The sequence below is a fragment of the Rhinolophus sinicus genome, chromosome 17 (assembly GCF_057876585.1).
Source record: "Rhinolophus sinicus isolate RSI-liver-muscle chromosome 17, RSI-T2T, whole genome shotgun sequence".
Classification (NCBI taxonomy): Eukaryota; Metazoa; Chordata; class Mammalia; order Chiroptera; family Rhinolophidae; genus Rhinolophus; species Rhinolophus sinicus.
In genome coordinates this window covers 70,934,401-70,955,251 of record NC_142517.1, presented here as the reverse complement: position 1 = coordinate 70,955,251, position 20,851 = coordinate 70,934,401, and the positions used below count along the sequence as shown (strand labels likewise).

At 35.8% G+C, this 20,851-nt stretch overlaps 1 protein-coding gene across 2 annotated transcripts in view; it reads left to right on the top strand.

The window, feature by feature from the left end:
* Positions 1-20,851, top strand: part of CD96 (CD96 molecule) — a 90,381-nt gene that overhangs the window by 14,430 nt on the left and 55,100 nt on the right. The window contains exons 3-5 of one of the 2 annotated variants that reach the window (XM_019715190.3): positions 5,735-5,859; positions 15,894-16,101; positions 18,047-18,102. In XM_019715190.3, coding sequence (XP_019570749.3) covers positions 5,735-5,859; positions 15,894-16,101; positions 18,047-18,102 — 389 coding nt within the window. The remainder of the gene's footprint in view (positions 1-5,734; positions 5,860-15,893; positions 16,102-18,046; positions 18,103-20,851) is intronic. The other variant, XM_074332170.2, reaches the window with a different exon arrangement.

The following is a 20,851-nucleotide window of genomic DNA, read 5'->3' as shown; positions in this document are numbered from 1 at the left end:
TAAAGGATACAATAACTGAAATGAAGAATACATTAGAGGGAATCAACAGTAGATTAGATGAAGGAGAGGATCAAATCAGCAATTTGGAAGATAACGTAGCAGATAACATCCAATCAGAACAGCAAAAAGAAAAAGGAATCCCCCCCCAAAAGAATTGTTTAAGGGGACTCTGGGACAACATTAAGCATAGCAACTTTCACATCATTGGGGTACCAGAAAGAAAAGAGAGAGAGCAAAGAATTGAAAACTTATTTGAAGAAATAATGACAGAAAACTTCCCAAACCTGGCAAATAAAATAGACATACAAGCCCAGGAAGCACAGAGAGTGCCAAACAAAATGAACTCAAAGAGGCCCACACCAAGACACATCATAATTAAAATGGCAAAGTTTAAAGACAAAGAGAGAATCTTAAAAGAAGCAAGAGAAAAGCAGTTAGTTACCTACAACGGAGCTCTCATAAGATTGTCAGCTGATTTCTCAACAGAAACTTTGCAGGCCAGAAGGGATTGGCACAAAATATTCAAAGTAATTAAAATCCAGGACCTACGCCCAAGATTACTCTACCCAGCAAAGCTATCAGTTAGAATCCAAGGACAGATAAAGAGCTTCCCAGACAAGAAAAAGCTAAAGGAGTTCATCACCACCAAACATTTCAGTATTACAAGAAATGTTAAAGGGACTTCTTTAAAAAGAAGAAGAAAAAAGAAATCGAACATATGAATAATAAAATGGCAATAGCTACATACCTATTAACAATTACTTTCAATGTAAATGAATTAAGTGCTCCAATCAAAAGAGATAGTGTGGCTCAATGAAAAAGAGTACAAAAACCCTTACATATGCTGTATACAAGACACTCACTTCATATCAAAAGACACACACAGAAAGTAAAGGGATGGAAAAAGATATTTCATGAAAATGGAAATGAAAACAAAAAACTGAAGTTACATCAGACAAAATAGACTTTAAAACAAAGGCTATAACAAGAGACAAAGAAGGACCCAGTAATCCCACTTCTGGATATTTATCCAAACAAATCCAAAACATTACTTTGAAGGGACATGTGCATTCATATGTTCATTGCAGCATTGTTTACAATAGCCAAGATATGGAGGCAACCTGGATCTCCATCAATGGTGAATGAATAAAGAGATGACGAAATATTCTCAACCATGAAAAAGAATGAACTCTTGCCATCTACAACAACATGGATGGACCTAGAGAGTATTGTGCCGAGTGGAGTAAGATAGACAGAGAAAGACAAGTTCCATATGATTTCACATATATGTGGAATTTAAAGAACAAAATAAATGAACAAACAGAACAGATACATACTCATAGATACAGAGAACATTTTGATGGTTGCCATATGGGAGGGGAGTTGAGAGGATGGGTAAAAAAGAAAAAGGGATTAAGAGTTACAAATTGGTAGTTACAAAATAGTCAAGGGAATGTAAAGAATAGCGTAAGGAATATGGTCAATAATACTGTAATAACTATGTACGGTGCCAGATGGGTACTAAATTTATTGGGGTTACCTCTTTGTAAATTATATAAAAATTTAATCATTGTGTTATACACCTGAAACTAATATAATATTATATGTTAACTGTAATTAAAAAATAGAAAAAATATTTTAAAAAGAAGAATAATGGATGATGATTGGGAGATTAGAGCTAAATCTTCAAACTTTTTCTCTGAAGGGCCAGATAGCAAATACTTTAGGTTTGTAATCCATACAGTATCTGTCACAACTATTCAACTTTGCCTTCATAGCATTTGGAAGCACCTATAGACAACATGTAAGTGAATGGGGCTGGCTGTATTCCAATAGAACTTTATTTCCAAAATCAGGCAGCAAGCCAAATTTGGCCCACAGGCCACAGTTGTACAACCTCTGGATTAGAGGGTAATAGCAATGAATTGGGGAAGACAGGAATTGTATTTCTCAAATTGTGTTTTAGGTGATTCATGAAAATAGTTTTAGATGATTCATGAAAAAACTAAAAACCTTTAACTGTGGAAATTTCAAACATATACAAAATTATATAGAATAGTATTGTGAGCTCTCATGTGCTGAACATACAACTTCAACAATTGTCAACTCATAGGCAATCTCATTTCATTTAAATCCTACCAATTCCTCCCCCCACCCAGATTATTTTGAAGAAAATCTGACATCCTATTAATTTTAGAATGAACCTTTAAAAGATAAGGATGTTGCAAAAAATATGCTGCCGTAAAACTACTCCCAGAACTAATAAAACTAGTATGTCCTTAATGTCATCGAATATCCAGTCAGTCTCGTAATTTTAATTTTTACATTTTATTTAAGTTCAGATCCAAATTAACTCAATTTTTTGTGATCGTTTGATAGCGCTCATTTAATCTGAAGGTCATCTTAGATTTCTTATTTTTCTTTTGCAATGTAATTGTTGAGTAAATTTGATTATTTGTCCTGTAGCCTGGATTTTGCTCTTGCATTCCAATGGTATTTCCATATTCCTCTTTCACCGTTTAGTTACATACAAAGATTTGATCACATTAAGGTTTTTGTTGTTATTTTTTTGTTTTTATGTCAAGAGTACTTCACAGATGATGTTGCATACTTATATCAGAAGCACAGGTCTGGCCATGTGTTGTAAACAGCTACTGCTGCGTATTGGCTAGATCCATTAATTCATTATGGGTTGCCAAATACTGATGTTCTAATTCTATTATTCCTTCATTTATTAGCTGAAGTATTTCTATGAAGAGAAACTTTCTCTCATCAAAAAATTATTTATTAGATATACAGTTTGTAAAATAAAAGCAGAATTGATACTTGATGCCTTCCCTTTATTTACCCGTTTTAAAAATGAATTGGTTCACTCTCATCCTTAGGTGACAATAAGTATTTTGTGTAAAGCATCATGAATTCACATGAATTTAAACATATTAATGAGTTTCAATTCATTATGGTTATTATCCTTATCGTGCTGAAAATGCCCCATATTAAATAATATAAGCTATTAACGTTTTATGATGTAAGTTGCAAATACTTCCCGATTTGTGATCTATCCTTAGTTTCTTATGATACTGTTTTCAGTGCAGAATAATCCTTACTTTTGTGAAATAAAATGTATCACTCTTTTTCCTTGTTGGTTCTGAGTCATAGTTAGGAAAAGTTTCCTCTTTTTCTGGATTATATAGAAATCTAGTCATGTTATTTCTAATACTTGCATGTTTTTTAATTAACATTTACATTTGTGATGTTAGATTTCAAGTGTAAAAAAAAGTACCTAAATTTAGGTTTTTTAATATCCTTAATGCTTCTTTCTATATATTTCTACTTTTTTTTCTTTTCTTTGGTTCACTTGAGAAATTTCTTATTGACCTCTTTTCCAACTCATTAATCTATCTTTTGTGATGTCCAATAAATTTTCAATCCCATCAGATTAGTTCTTAATTTCTGATATTACATTTTTAAGTTACTGTTTTTGATAGATTTTTCATTCTTTTATGACAACCCCAGAATCTGGACAAACTTTACAAAACTGTAATACTTACGTATTTATGTAATGTACTTTAAAATATAATTAACATACCAAGTGGAATTCATGGACTTCACAAATATTAGTGCCTAGATAAGTCTCTGTTTAAAATAAATTTATGTAGCTAAAACAATTACAATAATTTCAAGTATAAAATTAAATAGTAGTAATGGTGGTATGCAAATATAGGGAAAAAATGTGATGGTGGTAAATAAATAACTCCATTTGGAAGTACTGTTATAGTTAAATGCCTTTAACCATAAAGGTCAGTGTTGTTGTTGTTGTTGTTGTTGTTTGTTTTTATGGGGATGGAGTGATATTTGGAAGCAATACAATAGAGAACAAGGCACTGACACCACCTCCTGATCATGAGGGAATAAGGGTACAAGAAAATAAACAACCACTATTTGAGAATGATGCAGGGAAGATGTGCCCTAATAGGAAGGCCTGGTTTCAATTAAGGAAAGGAGGAGGAAAGACTTATCAGTAAAGAGGATAGCTATCTGATGAGAGATGAAAATATAATAAAGTTCTAAAGGCTAGATACAGCATTCTCAAGCTGAGGAATGCTCCACTTATATATGCATAGTAGATAATAATAGGAATGTTCATACCGCATGATCCATTAATCGTACTTCTGGGAATTTTTCTTATGGAGCTGAATGGTCAGAAGAAAGCTATTAGTATAAGGCTGATCTTTGCTATATAGATTGTAATAGTTTAAATAAAGTAAAAACCCAAACTAAAAGAGGGTAATGATTCAATAATTGGATCTGACTAAACAAATCACGATGGGTATACATGATGGAATGACATAAAATCTCTAAAAATGTCCACCATGAATAGTTTAAGAATCATACAAAACACTTTTAAGTAAAAATATAGATAACATTTGTCGGTTAATAGGATTGCAAAATATGAGGAAAAAATGCATACAAACAAGATTTTATAGATATAGAAAAGATGAAAATAAAATTTTCAGGATATTAGGATAATAGAGTTGTTTTCATTTATAAATTATTCTTTGATGTTACAGTTTAGTCACAAATGCATATATATGTATGTATGTACATATATTTATATATAAATATATATATACATACACATATAAATTTATATATACATGTATGCATATATGAATATATAAATATGTATGTATGTTGTATATGTATGTATATATTCGTATATGTATATATAAATATATATTGTATGTATATATACATACATGTATATAAATTTTATATGTATATATGTACATATATACATATATATACACATATGTACATACATGTATATATAAATTTTTCCCAAAAAAGATACTATAAAACATATTTATCTCATATCATTTTAAAAATGAAAATAATTCATTAATTCCTCAGAATTTCCTTATATATATTTTGTATCATTCCTTCTATGGAGTACTATTTATAAGCTCTATAAAGACAATTATGAAGACAGTAAAAAAATCAGTGGTCACCAAGAGTTTGGTGGGATGGAGGGATGAATAGGCAGAGCACAGATGAATTTTAGGACAGTGAATTTGTTCTGTATGATGCCACAATGATGGACACATCATTATACATTTGTCAAAACTCATAGAATGTATAGCACTAAGAGTGAACCCTAATGTAAATAAACAAAGCACTTTGGGTGCTAATGATATGTCAGTGTCGGTTCATCGATTGTAACAAATGTACCAGCGTGGTTAAGGATGTTAATTGTGGGGGAGATTGTACATGCATGGGGGAAAAGGGTATATGGGAACTCTTTGTACTTTCCACTCAATTTTTCTGTTTTAGGTTCACAGACTTAAAAAATACTAAGTGTATTGAAATTTCAAAATGGACTATTAGAGCCTAGGTCGTAAAGTTTTATATTTGATCTGATTAAGGAAGTACGATCTGAAGACTAAAGCACCAATTTGGGGATAAAGCAGAGCAACATGCCAATCTGTGAGCTGGATTCTGTTAGGATAGATTCCCTCTAATTTTTCAGTGATAATCAGCTCTGTGCTTCTCGGTGGCTCTGTTGTGCAATTTATACAATGACGACTGTACTGGAATTTTGCCTCTTTACTTCACAGGTATATCCTAAGGACAGATTAATCTTTATACTAAAACTGTTCTCATTTCTTCGATAAAAAGCACTTTATAAACCAATCACAGATCCGTGTCTTTTCTACCTTGTGTTTTGTCACAGTTATACCAGATGAATGGACAAGCAACAATACAATAGAAACAGAGGTAAATCGGACTCTGGAAATACCATGTTTTCAAAATATCTCCTCAGAAATTTCATCTGAGTTCACCTTTTCATGGTTGGTGGTAAGTGTTGCCCTTTTCAGTGAGTAACTTCAATCATCTTTAAATATTAATGCAGTAAAAATGAATAACAAATATCAACAGGGAAAGCAGCATACTGGACAAGAGGCAGGCATTATGTGGAAGGTTGGGGAATGGTGGGGGGGGCACTAGGATTCCTTCTAACTCAGCAAGTTTCTGGGTCTACAAATGCACTAATTTAGAAATCGTTTCTAAAGGTTAGTTTCTATTTCAAGCTATTAGGTTGATGCAAAAGTAATTGTGGTTTAAAAGGTTAAAAATAATTGCAAAACCATAATTACTTTTGCACCAACCTAATATATACCAAACCATGACTACAGAAAAGAGTGTGATGGTTCCCTGGAGAGGAGCCACGTCCAGCAGAAATCCCTACTCACAAATATCTGTGTTATACACAACATCTGCCAAGGGATAGACCCCCTTTTTCCAGAACCCTTACTAATGCATCCTGGGAAATACACAACATTGCTTTAGAACAGAAAACACAAACCTTAATGCTTATAAAAGATGGGTGAAAAATTTACCTGAGAGAAGCAGGACCTTTATTACAAATAGCCACTGCTCAGCTATCTTATTGCGACAGGGAGTGGCAGGCCCATAGTTGCTACGTTTTCTGACTTTAAAAATAAATTGAAAAATTTGGATTTTTATGAGAAATTTTCCAAGGCAAGCTAACCAAATGGTAGACAGGTATTAGCCAATATACTAGGGGTGCCAAAAAGTTACATACACATGACTTGTATTCATCTTTTATTTTCAGTATATATTGAGCATTACAGTTTTAATAAAGTTTTTTCCTTTCTTAAAATGTGTATACTTTTTTTTGGCACCATCTGTATATAGCAGATCTCTAATACTATTAAATCGATGATAACACAAGACTAACACAATTATAGAAATAATCATAAACACAGTTTTGAGAATTATGAGGGTATCCACTTAGGTGATCCAGAATATGACTCTATTAATTTTTTAAAATCATCACCATAAAAACACAAAATTTTAAAATTCTACAGAACTCATAGATCACCATGAATGTGGCAACTGATAGTTTGCAAAATACTGTATTTGCATGATTTATCAGTCATATTACAAATTACTTATATTTTTTAGACTGTCTCGCAAACTAGATCCTTCATATAAAAATATTTCTCTGGGGATGTGGCAAATCCAAAATAACTGACTTGCAAGTAGGCCTTAGAATACAACCTACTGATAATTTTTCCCTGTCTATATAATTTTTTGTACAGTCAGTAGAATAAAAGGAAAAAATATTCTAAAATAACTTTCTCAAACTGTCATATGTTCTACAATGTCTCTTTGTCATCTGTCAGAAAACACTCTTTTCCTTTTATAGGGTTTGGCTTCTAAAACGTAAGGCTTCCTGGGCATTAAGTCTCTCATTAGTGTATTAGTTGTTCTTAGCAACTGTGACACAATGTGGTTCTTAGAAAAAGAAAAAAAAGCAGTGGGGATGACCTCAGGAGGACAGAAACCCACTAAACATTACAGTAATGGAAATGCACTTTCTATACTTTCCTTACATTTTTAATATTTTTGACCAATAGGTAAAAAGTTTCCACCCTAATTATCATAAATTCAGCTATCAATGGGAATAATAAATAATAATAAAATTTAACAAAGCTTTACTGTAGAGATTTTGCAGGCTAGTAAGTTGATCTTAAGAGTGTGTAATCCGTTTTTCCAAGCAAATGTAAAGCCTTCACTTGGCCTATGTCTTTAGTGTGACTCTGAGATTCTCCAGGACGTTATCACTCACTTCAAACCTCTCTAGCATTTTGTATAGTGCCTAGAACATAGGCACTCAATAAATGTTGAATGGGTCTGTTTCTCTTTGTCTCCTTCCTCCACAGTCCTATTCATTGACCTCATATTAAACTGATGGGCACTAAATTGATGCTGGCTGTTCGACAGGTTAATGTGTAGCAGCTCATTATCAGTGACTAGATGACTGATAAGGTATCCTTATCTAGTAGTTTTCTTTAAGAAAACTAAGAAGGATAAATAGACATCATCTCTGGATCCTGCCAGGACATTTTGGATAAATGAGGGGCAAAGAATGCACCTAAGGTCACACACACAGAGTGAGTCCTAAACCTCTGCTAGAACCTCAAAGCATGCTGTCACTTTAAAGAATGCATCATGATACAGACAACTTCAGGAATCTTTTTGAAAGAAACCTCTCCTCAAAGGGAGTATTATATTGGCAAATGTGCTGATTAAATTCCTACTGTGCAGTCCCTTTTTAAATGTCAAAATCTATTTGCTCCTCTGATTTACATCCGTACTCCACAGTGTCTGCAGCTGTGGGATTCAGTAAGTCTGATATGAAATTATTTTATTTCCTCTTATTAAGGAATAAACTGCAGCTCTTGGTGTCATGATTGTGATAGGTCTTCAGAGGACATAAATATCCCTTGTAATTCCATTTTAGTTCCTTAATCTCGTGTTAAACTGGCAATAGTAATCACAATGATAAGTCAGTTGTTCTCACAAGCAAGATATAACGTGGCCTTTTAGAAAAAGTTTAAGAAGTAGATATGGGGAAGATGAGCTCAGGAGGGCAGAAACCCCTTATGCCAAACACAGTAACTCTGGGAAGCTACACACACTCCCACTTCAAGTGTGTGTTAAATCTTGGAAACAATTTTATGAACTAAAATTATTTTAATCTAGGTCACTGGAAAACAAAAGGCGCATCTTCTTATATGTGGAATTTTATAAAATCTAATTAATTCAGTTATGATCTTCATGGAAAAGGTTATTATTGGGGTTCTTAGTTATCATTAAAAAATTATTTGGTATGTGTATCTGATCCCATAGTAAGGCTGTGTTAAATATGTTCATGGAATGGATCCTTTGCATTTTGTGTCCAACATTGAGCTAGCATGAGAGGTAACTAAGTAAATACAAAGGGTTAAACCTTCTGTGGACACTGAGGGTCCATGTGAATGATGGGGTGATGTGTAAGAAATCATAAAATATGTGTAGGTTTAGATGGGATGTAGCTGGTAGATAAAGGACAAGTGATATTTTCCCCATTTTATGTCCTTGGAACAAATATACAATAGTCATGAGGGAAATTCATATTCTGGTCGGTTTATTCTGGGAGCTTCCGTATACACTCTAATATTCTGTTTTCATTCCCAACTATTGTCCTGATTTCCCACGGTATAAATTTCACTTCAATCCAATAAGCATATGTGAATCTGTTTTAAGTGCTAGGTCCTACAGGGATACAAACTATATTGGACATATTTCCTACCATGAAATACAATTTTGATAAAAATGCAAAAAATACAGGGAAAATAGCTTGATTCTAACTAGATGGACTGGGAAAGCTTCTTTCAGAGATAACATTTGAGCTGGATAATTAAAGAACTGTTGGCCAGCAAAGACAGACATGCACTACACCAAGACCCTGGGACCTGTGAGTACAAGTTGGTAATGGGGGGGTGAGGGGGAGAGGCAGGTATTGAGGAAATGTTTGTTCCCAAAGTTGGTAGATAAAGAGAAACCCACAATTACTCTCTTTAAAATTGTGACAAGGAAGAGAGGATATTTCAGCAAATAGTTCAATATTAGCAATAAAGGAATATAACTAAAATCTAGATGCTTATATTTCTTTAAATTTGTATCTATAAATGTATCTTTTCAATATACTCTTTAATATTTATGATATACAAAAGATACATTTACAGATAAAATTTATCTATTTTGGTTTTGGGATGCTTTCTTTTTTATTTTCATTTTTATTTATTTTTATTTTTCAATTACAGTTGACATTCTATTAGTTTCAGGTGTACAGCATAGTAGTTAGACATTACTATAACTTACAAAGTAATCCCCCTGATAAGTCTAGTACCCACCTGGCTCCATATATAGTTATTATAATATTATTGACAGTATTCCCTATGCTGCACTGTTTTGTAACTGCCAATTTGTACTTCTTAATCCCTTCTCCTTTTTTGCTCAGACCCCTAACCCCCTCCCATCTGGCAATCATCATTTTGTTCTCTGTATCTATGAGTCTATTTCTGTTTTGTTTGTTTGTTTTGTTCTTTTGATTCCACATATAAGTGAGATCATATGGTATTTGTCTTTCTCTGTCTGACTTATTTCACTTAACATAATACCCTCTAGGTCCATCCATGTTGTCACAAATGGTAAGATTTCATTCATTTTATGGCCAAGTAATATTCCACTGTATATATGTATCACCTCTTCTTTATTGAATCGTCGTCTATCAGTGGGCACTTTGGTTGTTTCCATATCTTGGCTATTGTAAATAATGCTGCAGTGAACATAAGGATGCACATAAATTTTTTCAAATTAGTGTTTTGGATTTCTTTGGATAAATACCCAGAAGTGGAATTCCTGGGTCATAAGGTACTTCTATTTTTAAATTTTTGAGGAATCTCCATACTGTTTTCCATAGTGGCTGCACCAGTTTGCAATCCCACCAACAGTGCACGAGGGTTCCCTTTTCTCCATGTCCTCACCAACACTTGTTATTTGATGATTTATTGATGATAACCACTCTGACAGGTGTAAACTGATATCTCATTGTGGTTTTAATTTGCATTTCTCTGATGATTCATGACATTGAGCATTTTTTCATATGTCTCTTGGCCATCTCTATATCCTTCAAAGAAATGTCTATTCAAGTCCTCTGCCCATTTTTTAAATTGGATTGTTTGTTGTTTTGGTGTTAAGTTGTATGAGTTCTTTATCAATTTTAGCTATTAATCCCTGATGGGATTTTCTTTTTTTTTTTTTTTTTTTTTTGGGGGGGGGGGGTTATATCTCCTTGAGCAAGGGAAACAAAAGAAAAAAATAAACAAATGGAACTACATCAAACTAAATGTTTTTTGCACAGCAAAGGAATCCATCAACAAAACAAAAAGACAACCTACCAAATAAAAAAAAGTATTTGCCAATGATACAGTATGGCAGTTACAAAATAGCCACAGAGATCGTGGGGCCAGAGTCCCAGAAAGCAGTTTCCAGGCTCTCAGCCTTAGTGGAAAGGTGCTGGCTCGGGTAGTAGATGGCCATCAGCTGTTACCAGTTAGCCATTAGCCACCAATGTAGCTGCCATGGCTACGCTGGCAAGGAGGTTGGTTGTTGGTTGGTTGGCAGATAAGGGATGGCAGATTGCAGTTAGCAAGTGGGGTCAGTTGGCAGAGAATCGGACCTCAGGTTGCAGATAGTGTGGCTCCTGCTTCCTGTGTCTCGCCCAGCCACCAGCGAGAATATAGTGGTATGACTCCCCTATCTATGGCTCCGTGGGTGTTCCTTTTTGGCCTCACCATATGCTGCATTCTTGTGTGGGGAGCGGGACCAGGGACCCCACATAACACCCTGCATGATAGGGATGTGAAGTGCAGCATAGGGAATATTGTCAGTAATACTGCAATAACTATATGTGGTGCTAGGTGGGTACTAGACTTATCTGGGGAGTCACTTTGTAAGTTATATAAATGTCTAACCACTATGCTGTACACCTGAAAACTAATATAATATTGAATGTCAACAGTATTCGAAAAATAAAAATAAAAAAGTTAGCATTCCAAAACCAAATAAACAAATGATTAAATAAAATTTTATCTATAACTGTACCTTTTCACTACACTCTTTTTTAATATTTGTGATGTCTTATATTGAAACAAAAAGTGAAATGGTGCCACAAACAATGCTGGTTTCCCATGCCTAGAAGCCTAGCTATTCAGAAAACAAAATTGACAGCTTCTCGTTGATGGCAGCTGACCCTAATTGTCTTTACCATAATCAAAATTAGAGTGCTAGCCAATCTACAGAGTGTTGACAACCAGTTTCGATAATTAGAAAAATATTGTTCTGGTGTTCTGCAAAGTAGATGTGGCGAGCTTTGCAAGCAGCTGCTTTGACAGCACTAACTGGATAGAGAATAAATGGAAGAAATGTGAAGATAGGATACTATTTGGAAATAAAGAAGTAGCAATTGATACAGTTAACAGAATTTATTGAATGAGCCCTATACACTCAACACCTGCATGTGCTATGGGCAACACAGCCAACTCTGACATGGAGCTTGGGCCATCCAGAAATGAAATAACATCACTAAATCAAACAGTATCAAGGTCCCCTTATCTGGATTGAAAATTCTCATTCTAGTACAGAAATAGGAAAGTCTCCACAAATTATTTTCAGGTTTATCGGGTTTTTAAGGGATATACGGAAGCAGTATTTCATGATTCTATATGACCCCACCCAGCCCTCATCATGCAAATTATTTTATGGAACTCCTGTACCTAACTTAATTATGCATTTATTTCTCTTCTATGGGTCTGATTTTGTATTTGTTTTTCTTGTGAAGTTGTTCTCCTCAAATAAACTCTAAGCAGAAAAGTGAAGGATTGTTCATTCTACTGCTTTTGTGAGGCTATATATAGCAAAGCCTTTAACAGCATGAATTTTGGAGGGAAATTGTTGTTTTCAAATCCTGGCTCTGCAATTACTCGCTGTGTGACCTAAGAGCTAGGTTTAGGATGAGTAGGGCTTTAACTTGGGGGTACAATTTATGGGAGCACCAAAGGGAAAAAAATGAATAATCAAGATACAAATATGAATAAGATATTTTTATATCACAATTTAGGGAAAGTCAATGATGAACAAATATTAACATTTTTAGATAAAGGCAAGCTGTGGTTTGTTTTGAGAGCTTGCTATGCTGTTCAAGGAACAATATTTTCCAATCAACCTGTGGTCCCTGGTCCTTTGTGGCATCATGTCTCCCATGGGTACATGGATAAGAGAGTTGACAGAAGAGAATGGATTGAGTAATGACTGACTTTATGTGGTCACTCTTTACAGTTTTAATTGGAGAGTTTTTATTAACTTCCTCTACTTAGTCAAAATATGGGAGGATATTTTGATAAGTGCATATAGGGGCACACATTTTTCCTTTTGTCTCAGAACTCATGTCTTGGATACGTTTCCTAACCTGTTTTAGTTCCCTCTATAAAAAGGGACCATTATAGTACCGACCTCATGGCATTTTTGTGAGGTGTAAATAAGGTAACACAACTAAATAACTTAGTACATTCCTATACTCAGTATGTATTAAAAACTCATTTCCAAAGGGTTAGTTTTATAACTCTCCATAATTCCTCAATTTAATCGGGCAAATAATGATTACTCCTGAAATAGCTAGACAATCATCAGTGAGGCTGGAGGACAGGGAATTTGTATTAATTGAACATCTATTGAGTATCAGGATTAGAGTACGTTGGCTAATTCAATCTACATTTCCTATTCAATCATAAGGATTCAACAAGTTGAAAGTCCCAGGAAGTTTTAGAAGTATTTACTAATATTTTAAAAGTTGTCAAATTTTTTTCTTTGAAGAACAAGAAAAGAATAAAAAAGGCAAGAATAAAAACTCTTTTTAAACCCTCTTACCAATCTGTTTCCTACAGACCCTAAGATCATCATTCTCAGGTTGGAGTTAAAGTATACTCTATGACCCCTAGAATCAAAGGGTGCATACTCCCAAGGGCCCTTTGAATCAGCAAATTGCTAATACCTCAATAATCTACATGTTATATAAAGGCCTCTGGCCTCCTGGAATTTCTTGTAAGCTTTTCATTTCTGATAGTTCAGCACGTCTTCTTATTTGTTTTGTGATGGTTTGGTTTTCATTACTGCACATTGTCTCTGAGGCTTACTTGTCCCTGGTGCTGGTCATCTCTGTTTTTAATGATGTGGCTTAAGTAACTTCTTACTTTGTGCGATGTTTGAGCAAGTTCCTTAACCTCAGTTTTTTCCCAATTGTTGTAAGGAGTAAATAAGATAAGATTTGAAAGAACTTTGCACGGTGCCTAAAACATAGTAGGTACTAAATAAATTCAAGCTATGACTAATAAGAATATAAAATTTTCGTAGCGGTCATAGCATGGTATTGGTATTCTTTCTCCCTCTCCCAGCTCTAGACATTTCACTATTTGCTTACACTAGTTTTTCCACCTCTCCTACCATGTGCTTCATCAAGGCAGTCATTCACATAGAGGTTCTTGCCTCGGCCCCCTTATAGCTGGGGCTCTAGATCTCTCAGAATCTCCAGATGTTGCAGGTGACAGGGCACACTTTGCACCTGAATCCCAGCCTTCACAACAAATGAACAAACCCTCCTCTCTACAACAATTAACTGCCCAGAAAAACAAAAGAAACAAACAAAAACTTTTGAATAAATTTGTATGTGTGTGTGAGTGTGTGTGAGTGTGTGTGTGTGTGTGTGTGTGTGTGTGTGTGTGTGTGTGTGTGTGTGTTTCCTCCATCAATTAAACCACCCTGGCTAGTCATACCCAGCTACACGATAAAGGAAAAAGCAGTTTTTTTCTCCAGTCTCCGACCTCAGCCTCTGACTGCCCTTCTTCCCACAACAAAGTGACAGATGGAAATCTTCCAGATGGCGAGTCATTTACTAAATGACCAAGAAGCATTTTGAACTCCAAGATCCTTACAAATACAGTCCCTGTGCATACGCAGGAGCTGTAAAATTCCGCTTGTTGCGCTGAAGGACCTGCAGGGGGAGCCTGCCTCCTTAATTTTTGGCCTCCAGGTTAGCAGATGCTGAGTGAAATGCCTTCTACTTTTTTCTGCTGTCACCACTCAATACTTAGGGCTCTTTTGGGAGGCCCCGTCTCCGGAATTTAAGCTCTCCCCCTTTAATTTTCTGTACCTTTCTTCATTAAGAAGACAGCAGCACAGACTCGTAGGTCCTTTATGTGGGTATAAAGTTATACACATTGCTTCTGGAGTAAGTCTTAAGCAGGGTATAATTCTCTGCAGATAGTTTATATATATACATATATATACATATATATACATATATATGTATATATATATGTATATATATCTGATACCAATCTTAGTTATAGTCACTTAAAATATTATGTGTTACGTAAGAGTTTTTACTAAATATATTCTGGAAATAGATATATAAACTAGTTAAGAAATCTACGTTCGTGTTTCTGCTCCTAGCCCATAACGGAATTCTCTCACTCACCTGGCTTCCAAATTTCTTCTACCCTCAATTTGTTTCATTTTTCAAACTGGAGATTCCAAGTCACAGATCTTTGTTTTCTTTATCTTATGACTTCTTCCCCATCAGATGCACTGCTATCCACTCTTTTCCACTTGAATTACCTTCATTTTTCCCGGCCCCTGCGCACTATGATTCATCTGTTGTTTAGTTAGACCTGGACCATTAAAAAAAAGAAAATGCCCCAACCTGGGTCTCACTCCAGAACAACTGATTTCAAATCTCTAGAGAAGATGCGTATGCATCAGAATGTTTCCAAAGCAACTCAGTTGAGAATACTGAGTGATAATAATGGGGATGAGGGCATAACCATTCCTCTAGCCTTGTGCCCCTCACTTTCAGGTGCCCAACCTGTACTTATAAGACCCTGAGAGTGAGTGCCTCCTTAAACTTTGTGCCCTAGGAGTCTCCTTTCCTCATTCTAGTCCCAGCTTTCAGAGGAGCTAAAATGAGACCATCTCTAAAGTAATGCTGGAAAAAGAGGGTAACTAGTATAATCATCCAGTTCAGGTGAAGATTTAATACACAAACTGATACAGCTTCCTCAGCACTTCTTAACATTAACATTTCTGAACTTAAAATGAGAATTATGATCTACCATTAGCCCCCAGTGCTGTGCACCCCCAAATCCCACCCCAGATATGCAGCTTATAGAGGGTTACAAAGGGGAAGTTCTAATCAGAAGAGCAGCAATTTTCTATTCATGCTAGAAGAGGGTGACAGTAGTTTTTAACTGGAAGTCAAGTGCAATGATACTTTGTCTAGTAACATACTAAATGTTTCTTAATTTCAATTCTTCATTCATAATCTCTATCTTTACAAGATGTGAAGGAATTAATATATGTGAAATACCTAGCCCAAAACTGGCACAATTGAGTACTCAATAACTAGTAACTATTTTTCTCACCAGGAAAATAATGGAACTCAGGAAACACTTATCACCCAAGATCATTCCATCAGCAATTCCACATTATTTAAAGACCGAGTCAATCTAGGTACAGACTACAGGCTCTCCCTCTCTCCAGTCCAAATCCACGATGATAATCGGAAGTTCTCTTGCCACGTTATAGTCCGTCCTGGCAAAATTTTGAGGAGTTCCACCACTGTCAAGGTTTTTGGTAAGAGTTTTTGTTCCCTGGACTCCTTCGCTCCTCCTTTCAATGTCTCCTGCTTCACTCTCCGCTAGAGAGGAAGCACCCTGTTAGCTGGAGTACAGCCATGCAAGGTAGTTAGTCTGGAGTTGTTTACCTTGATAGTTGTCATTTGTGTTGGGCGTGGGGATGAGGGGAGGAAGTAAAAGAATGTTGATTTGGTTAACAGAATAAAATCACACAGACAGCCATAGACTGGTCAATTTTCTGGTGACCATTACCTTATTTATAATTATAATGTTTCCTAAGAATACTGGAAATCTCTTTAATTATAACTTCCAAAGTCTAATTGCTTAGTTGTTTAATTGTCTTAGTTGTTCCTGGAGCAAGATAGAATAAGACCAGTGTGAGAAAAGGAAGATGATAAACACAGCTCTGAAAAACTCTGCACATCTCTGCTCACTCTCACCAAGGCCAAGTGGGGTGAAGACTGTCTCGCTTCTCCAGCAAAGGAGCCTGCAGGAATGGGCCTCTGACTCTGCAGGGTGCAAATTAGGGGGGAAATGTGAAAATTCTATTTTGCTCAGTGATGCAAGGAAATATTAATTAACAGAAACCCCTAGCTTTAAATATTTTTTTCATCTTTTTGACCAAGAACTGGTTTTTTTTAATGGCATTTTTAAATTAAGGCAAAAAGAATAGCAGTGATGTAGATGAGCAATTAATTGGTTTTGAAAATGAGGTAAACAAAGAGAAAATAACTTCACAAAATGTAAGGTCATGGACTGTTAGATTTTTTCCCTCAGTTCCCTGAGTGACAGAACAAGTGAAAAAAATCTTCATTTTTACTTTTTACTTAGAATCTTATTGCATTGTTATTAGAGGTCACAGAATTCAGTATTTGAGAGGTAATCCTGGGAAACATCAGAAGAGGAAGGAAAGGAACATCAGAAGAGTAGGAAGATAATACAATATACATGATCAAGCTATGGGCTTAGAGCTCGATGCCCCAGGGAACTCTGGGTGGATACACATCAGAGTTTTCCCCAATGAAGGCAAGAATGCTGGGGTATTAGCCACCAACAGATGGGAATCTGTCACTGCCATGAACCCTCTGGGACTTCCAGTTTGCCCAACTTGGGGATTCCGCTCCCATAACCCCAATAAATCCTTAGGAGAGAGTCATATAGGTGTGCCCAGCAAGAGGCCTCACTGGTAGATTTGTAGGCACTGATGGCTCCTGACACAGGCTCTTAATATTTTCTCCACTGGTTCATAAACGACTTTATCTGCTGTACTCAAGAACTTACTTCAGTTCAACATGTTGTACTCAATGTCTACTTTGTACTGGGCTCTGTAGAGTGCTAGAGATGGAGAGACAAATAAATAGTCTGGCTTTGAGGTACTAACAATCTACTAGGATAACAAAGTCACTGAAATAGTCCCTGAAATTTTCTAGTACCAAGCAACTAAACAAGTATCAATGTTTTTCTGTCCCTTCCGAGGCCTATAAATTACAGTGTTTCTGGGCCTTTGGACACATGTAATACTCCCCTCTCCTTCACATTCTCCATTTCATTTGACTCACCCATAATCATCATTCAACTATAAGTTAGATGGCTCATCTTTCAAAAGCCTCCTCTTATCCTCCAAGGTTGGGTTAGCAGCTTCTCTTAAAAGCTTTTCCTTCAAATCCTGTATGTCCTCAGTTATGAGACTTATCTCAGTGTATTCTCATTTCTAGTTTATGTATCTGTATTTTCCACAAAAATATAAATTTCTTGAGGACAGTGAAGATGGTTTGTCCACCTTTGCTTCCTAGGCATCTAACATTCTGCCAAACATAGAGTGGGTGTTTAATAAATACTTGATGAATGACAAATCTTTCACACACACACACACATACACACACACGCACACTAGTGGCCAGGTGGCATTCAGTGATACTAACTGTGTTTTATTTGCCTTTAAGCTGAGCCAGAAATCCCCATGATTGTGGAAAATAACTCCACAGATGTCTTGGGAGAGGTGAGTCACATTAAAGCCTTTGAAAATTTATAGTATAATAGACCAAGGTGTGTCGGGTTGCCTCGTTGTCCAGAATGTTTTTTTTAAGGATATTACACGTTGGCCTTCAGCCAATTAATTTCTGGTAAGGAAAAAGGAAAGCTGAATTGATTCTAGATACTTAATGGGAATCCTTACTTTCTGATTTAGGACTCTCAGAACTGTGATCTGTGACCCTTAGTCCTTAATTTTCCTGGAACAACAGTCTCAGTAGCTTAAATTTCTCTTTAATAAAAATTGAAGTAGTTAGTAAAGGAAAAGTAGGGCAGAAAGCAGTGTGACTTCTGGTGGAAGAATGAGTGTTATGCTCAGCTGACATTTAATTTGTTCTAACCCATTTCCTGTACCAGCTTTCTCATTGTTTTTATTTTGAAGCTAACAAGAGGAAGTGTGCTCTTCTGTACTCCTTCAGAACCCCGGCTGTTTCTTAGGCAGTAGGAGAAAAGGCAGGAGAAAAGCAAAGGAAAGTAAGGCCCTCAGACTTCAGTTTCTTTAGGTGGTTCCCAGCCTCTCACCATTGGGATCTGAGCTCACTTGCCAACTCATCTTGCTGGCTGTGACCTTGGGCAATTTATTTCACATCTTTGTAGTCAATTTTCCCACTCATATGAAGGGGATAAGAAGAGTGTCTGCACATTATTGTTGTTTATAAGAATCAAATGAAAAAATGTATGAAAAATTCTTAGTATATAAAGTATGGCATATATTAAGTGCTCAATAAACATTATTTTGTTGTTTTTGTTCATATTACTATTATGTATGTTAATCAGTTGTCTTGTGGCATTATGACTTCACTCAAACTTTTCAAAACCCCAAGTAAAAGAAATATTAACTCTCAAACGTTTCCTGTTACATGGGATAAGAGAATATCAGTCATTTAATTTGACAGCTGAATACAAATTATAGCTCAGACTCACTGGGATGGTTTTAGGTGAGTGTATAGATGCATTATCCAAGTAATTCAAGTATTTGTGTCTTTTGTTGATTTTATGCATTAGTCTTTTAGATAATTGCTATTGTAGTCCTGAGCATATAGAAAAAGATTTTGAAATTTTTGTCCTTCCATAATTAATTTTCAATTTTATCAGTGGACTTTATTTCAATAATTTAAATAAAATAATCTAAGAGTGCAGCATTTGGTAGGTGGTTTTCATTTCTTATAAGGATTTCTTGTAGGTTCTTGGTGCCAGTGTTTACATCTAATATGGACTCAATCTAGATATATAGCCGCAAGGTTTAACTGAAGAATCCCAGCTTTGTTTAAAAAGGACTTTGTCTTACATGTTATCAAATGTCCTCTTTGTACCCATGTTTGCTAGGTGCTGAGTGGGAAAACCAGAGACTCTCCCTTATTGGAGAATTAGTGAATAATCTCTCACAAAACCTACATAACAAGCTACAGGACATGGCTTGTCTATGGATCTTTTAAGCTCTTGCCAAACATTAGCGATTCTTCACTCTAATAAACTTATAATCCCCATTGTATTTTTAATAATTTATGAACACTCCAAAGCCCTTTTACATGCTTTTATCACATGATGCTCCCAACAGGCCTCTAAAATAGGTAGAGCATCTGTCATTTTACAGATCAGAAATTGGGGCCTGGAGAGTCTGAACAACTGGCTGAGTCACTAATAAAGGACCAAGCTGGGATGAGAATTTAGCATGCCTGTATCCAGGCAGGATTGTGTAATGAAAGGAGATCATGCTTCAAGGGCAGATAGAACTAATGTGAAATCCTAGTTTGACTACTCAACTACGTAGCTACCTCTCCTCACCAAGTAATTAATCCCCCATACATCTCCACCAACTCATCTTTAAAACTGGGATCATAATAAATATTTTGCAGGGTTCTTAGGTGAATTAGATTTATGCATGGTAATGAAGTACATGAGACGTAGTAAATGTCTCAGGAATATTTATTTCTTCCCCACTATTTATCATTTACTCACTCTTTCACGCATTCCTTCGTCTGCATTTATATTCATAAATCTACTTTGTGATTGATTCTAAGAGAGAGTGTGCAATAATGAAAAAAACAGAACATAGATTGTGGAATCGGATAGACCTGGGTCTGAATTTTCCTCCATCAATTATTAACTCTGGCTCCTGGAATCTCAGTTTCTTAGCTTCCTGTCAGTGGACGGGAGCAATGATCCCAACCTCACAAGGGTGATGTACGCATAAAATGAGAGAACATATGTAAAGGGTCTACCATCTGGCTACTGTAAGTGTTAGGCAGTGGTAATTTCCGACCTCCTCCCTTCATCACTTAGCACCTATTGGATGTCTACTATATGCTGCATATTCACTACACCGGTAGCCTCTATTAGAACAATAGGGATGTGGTAAGTTTTGTGCAGTGTTTTCCAGCGTTACTAGTTAGAGTTATAAAGTTTATGATTAATTTAATTTTCCTGTAAAATAGATAACCTCCCATATTATTCTAACAATAATGCCTCTCAGGCCTAGACATACCAGGATGTCCAAGGAGAGTGTCAGACCTGTGGATGTCATGTCCTTGTGTGTTGCCCAGAGTGAGGCTTCACCAGGGTTCCAGTATGGCACGCAGCCTTGCTCTGTAGCTGAGATGGAAATGGGACCTTTAACTTAAACCTCAGAGCCCCACCATGTAGCAGATTTTTACGTTAGAGCAAAAGAGTCTCTCAACCCAGAGCCCATGGCTCTCTACACCCAACTCTGATGATGC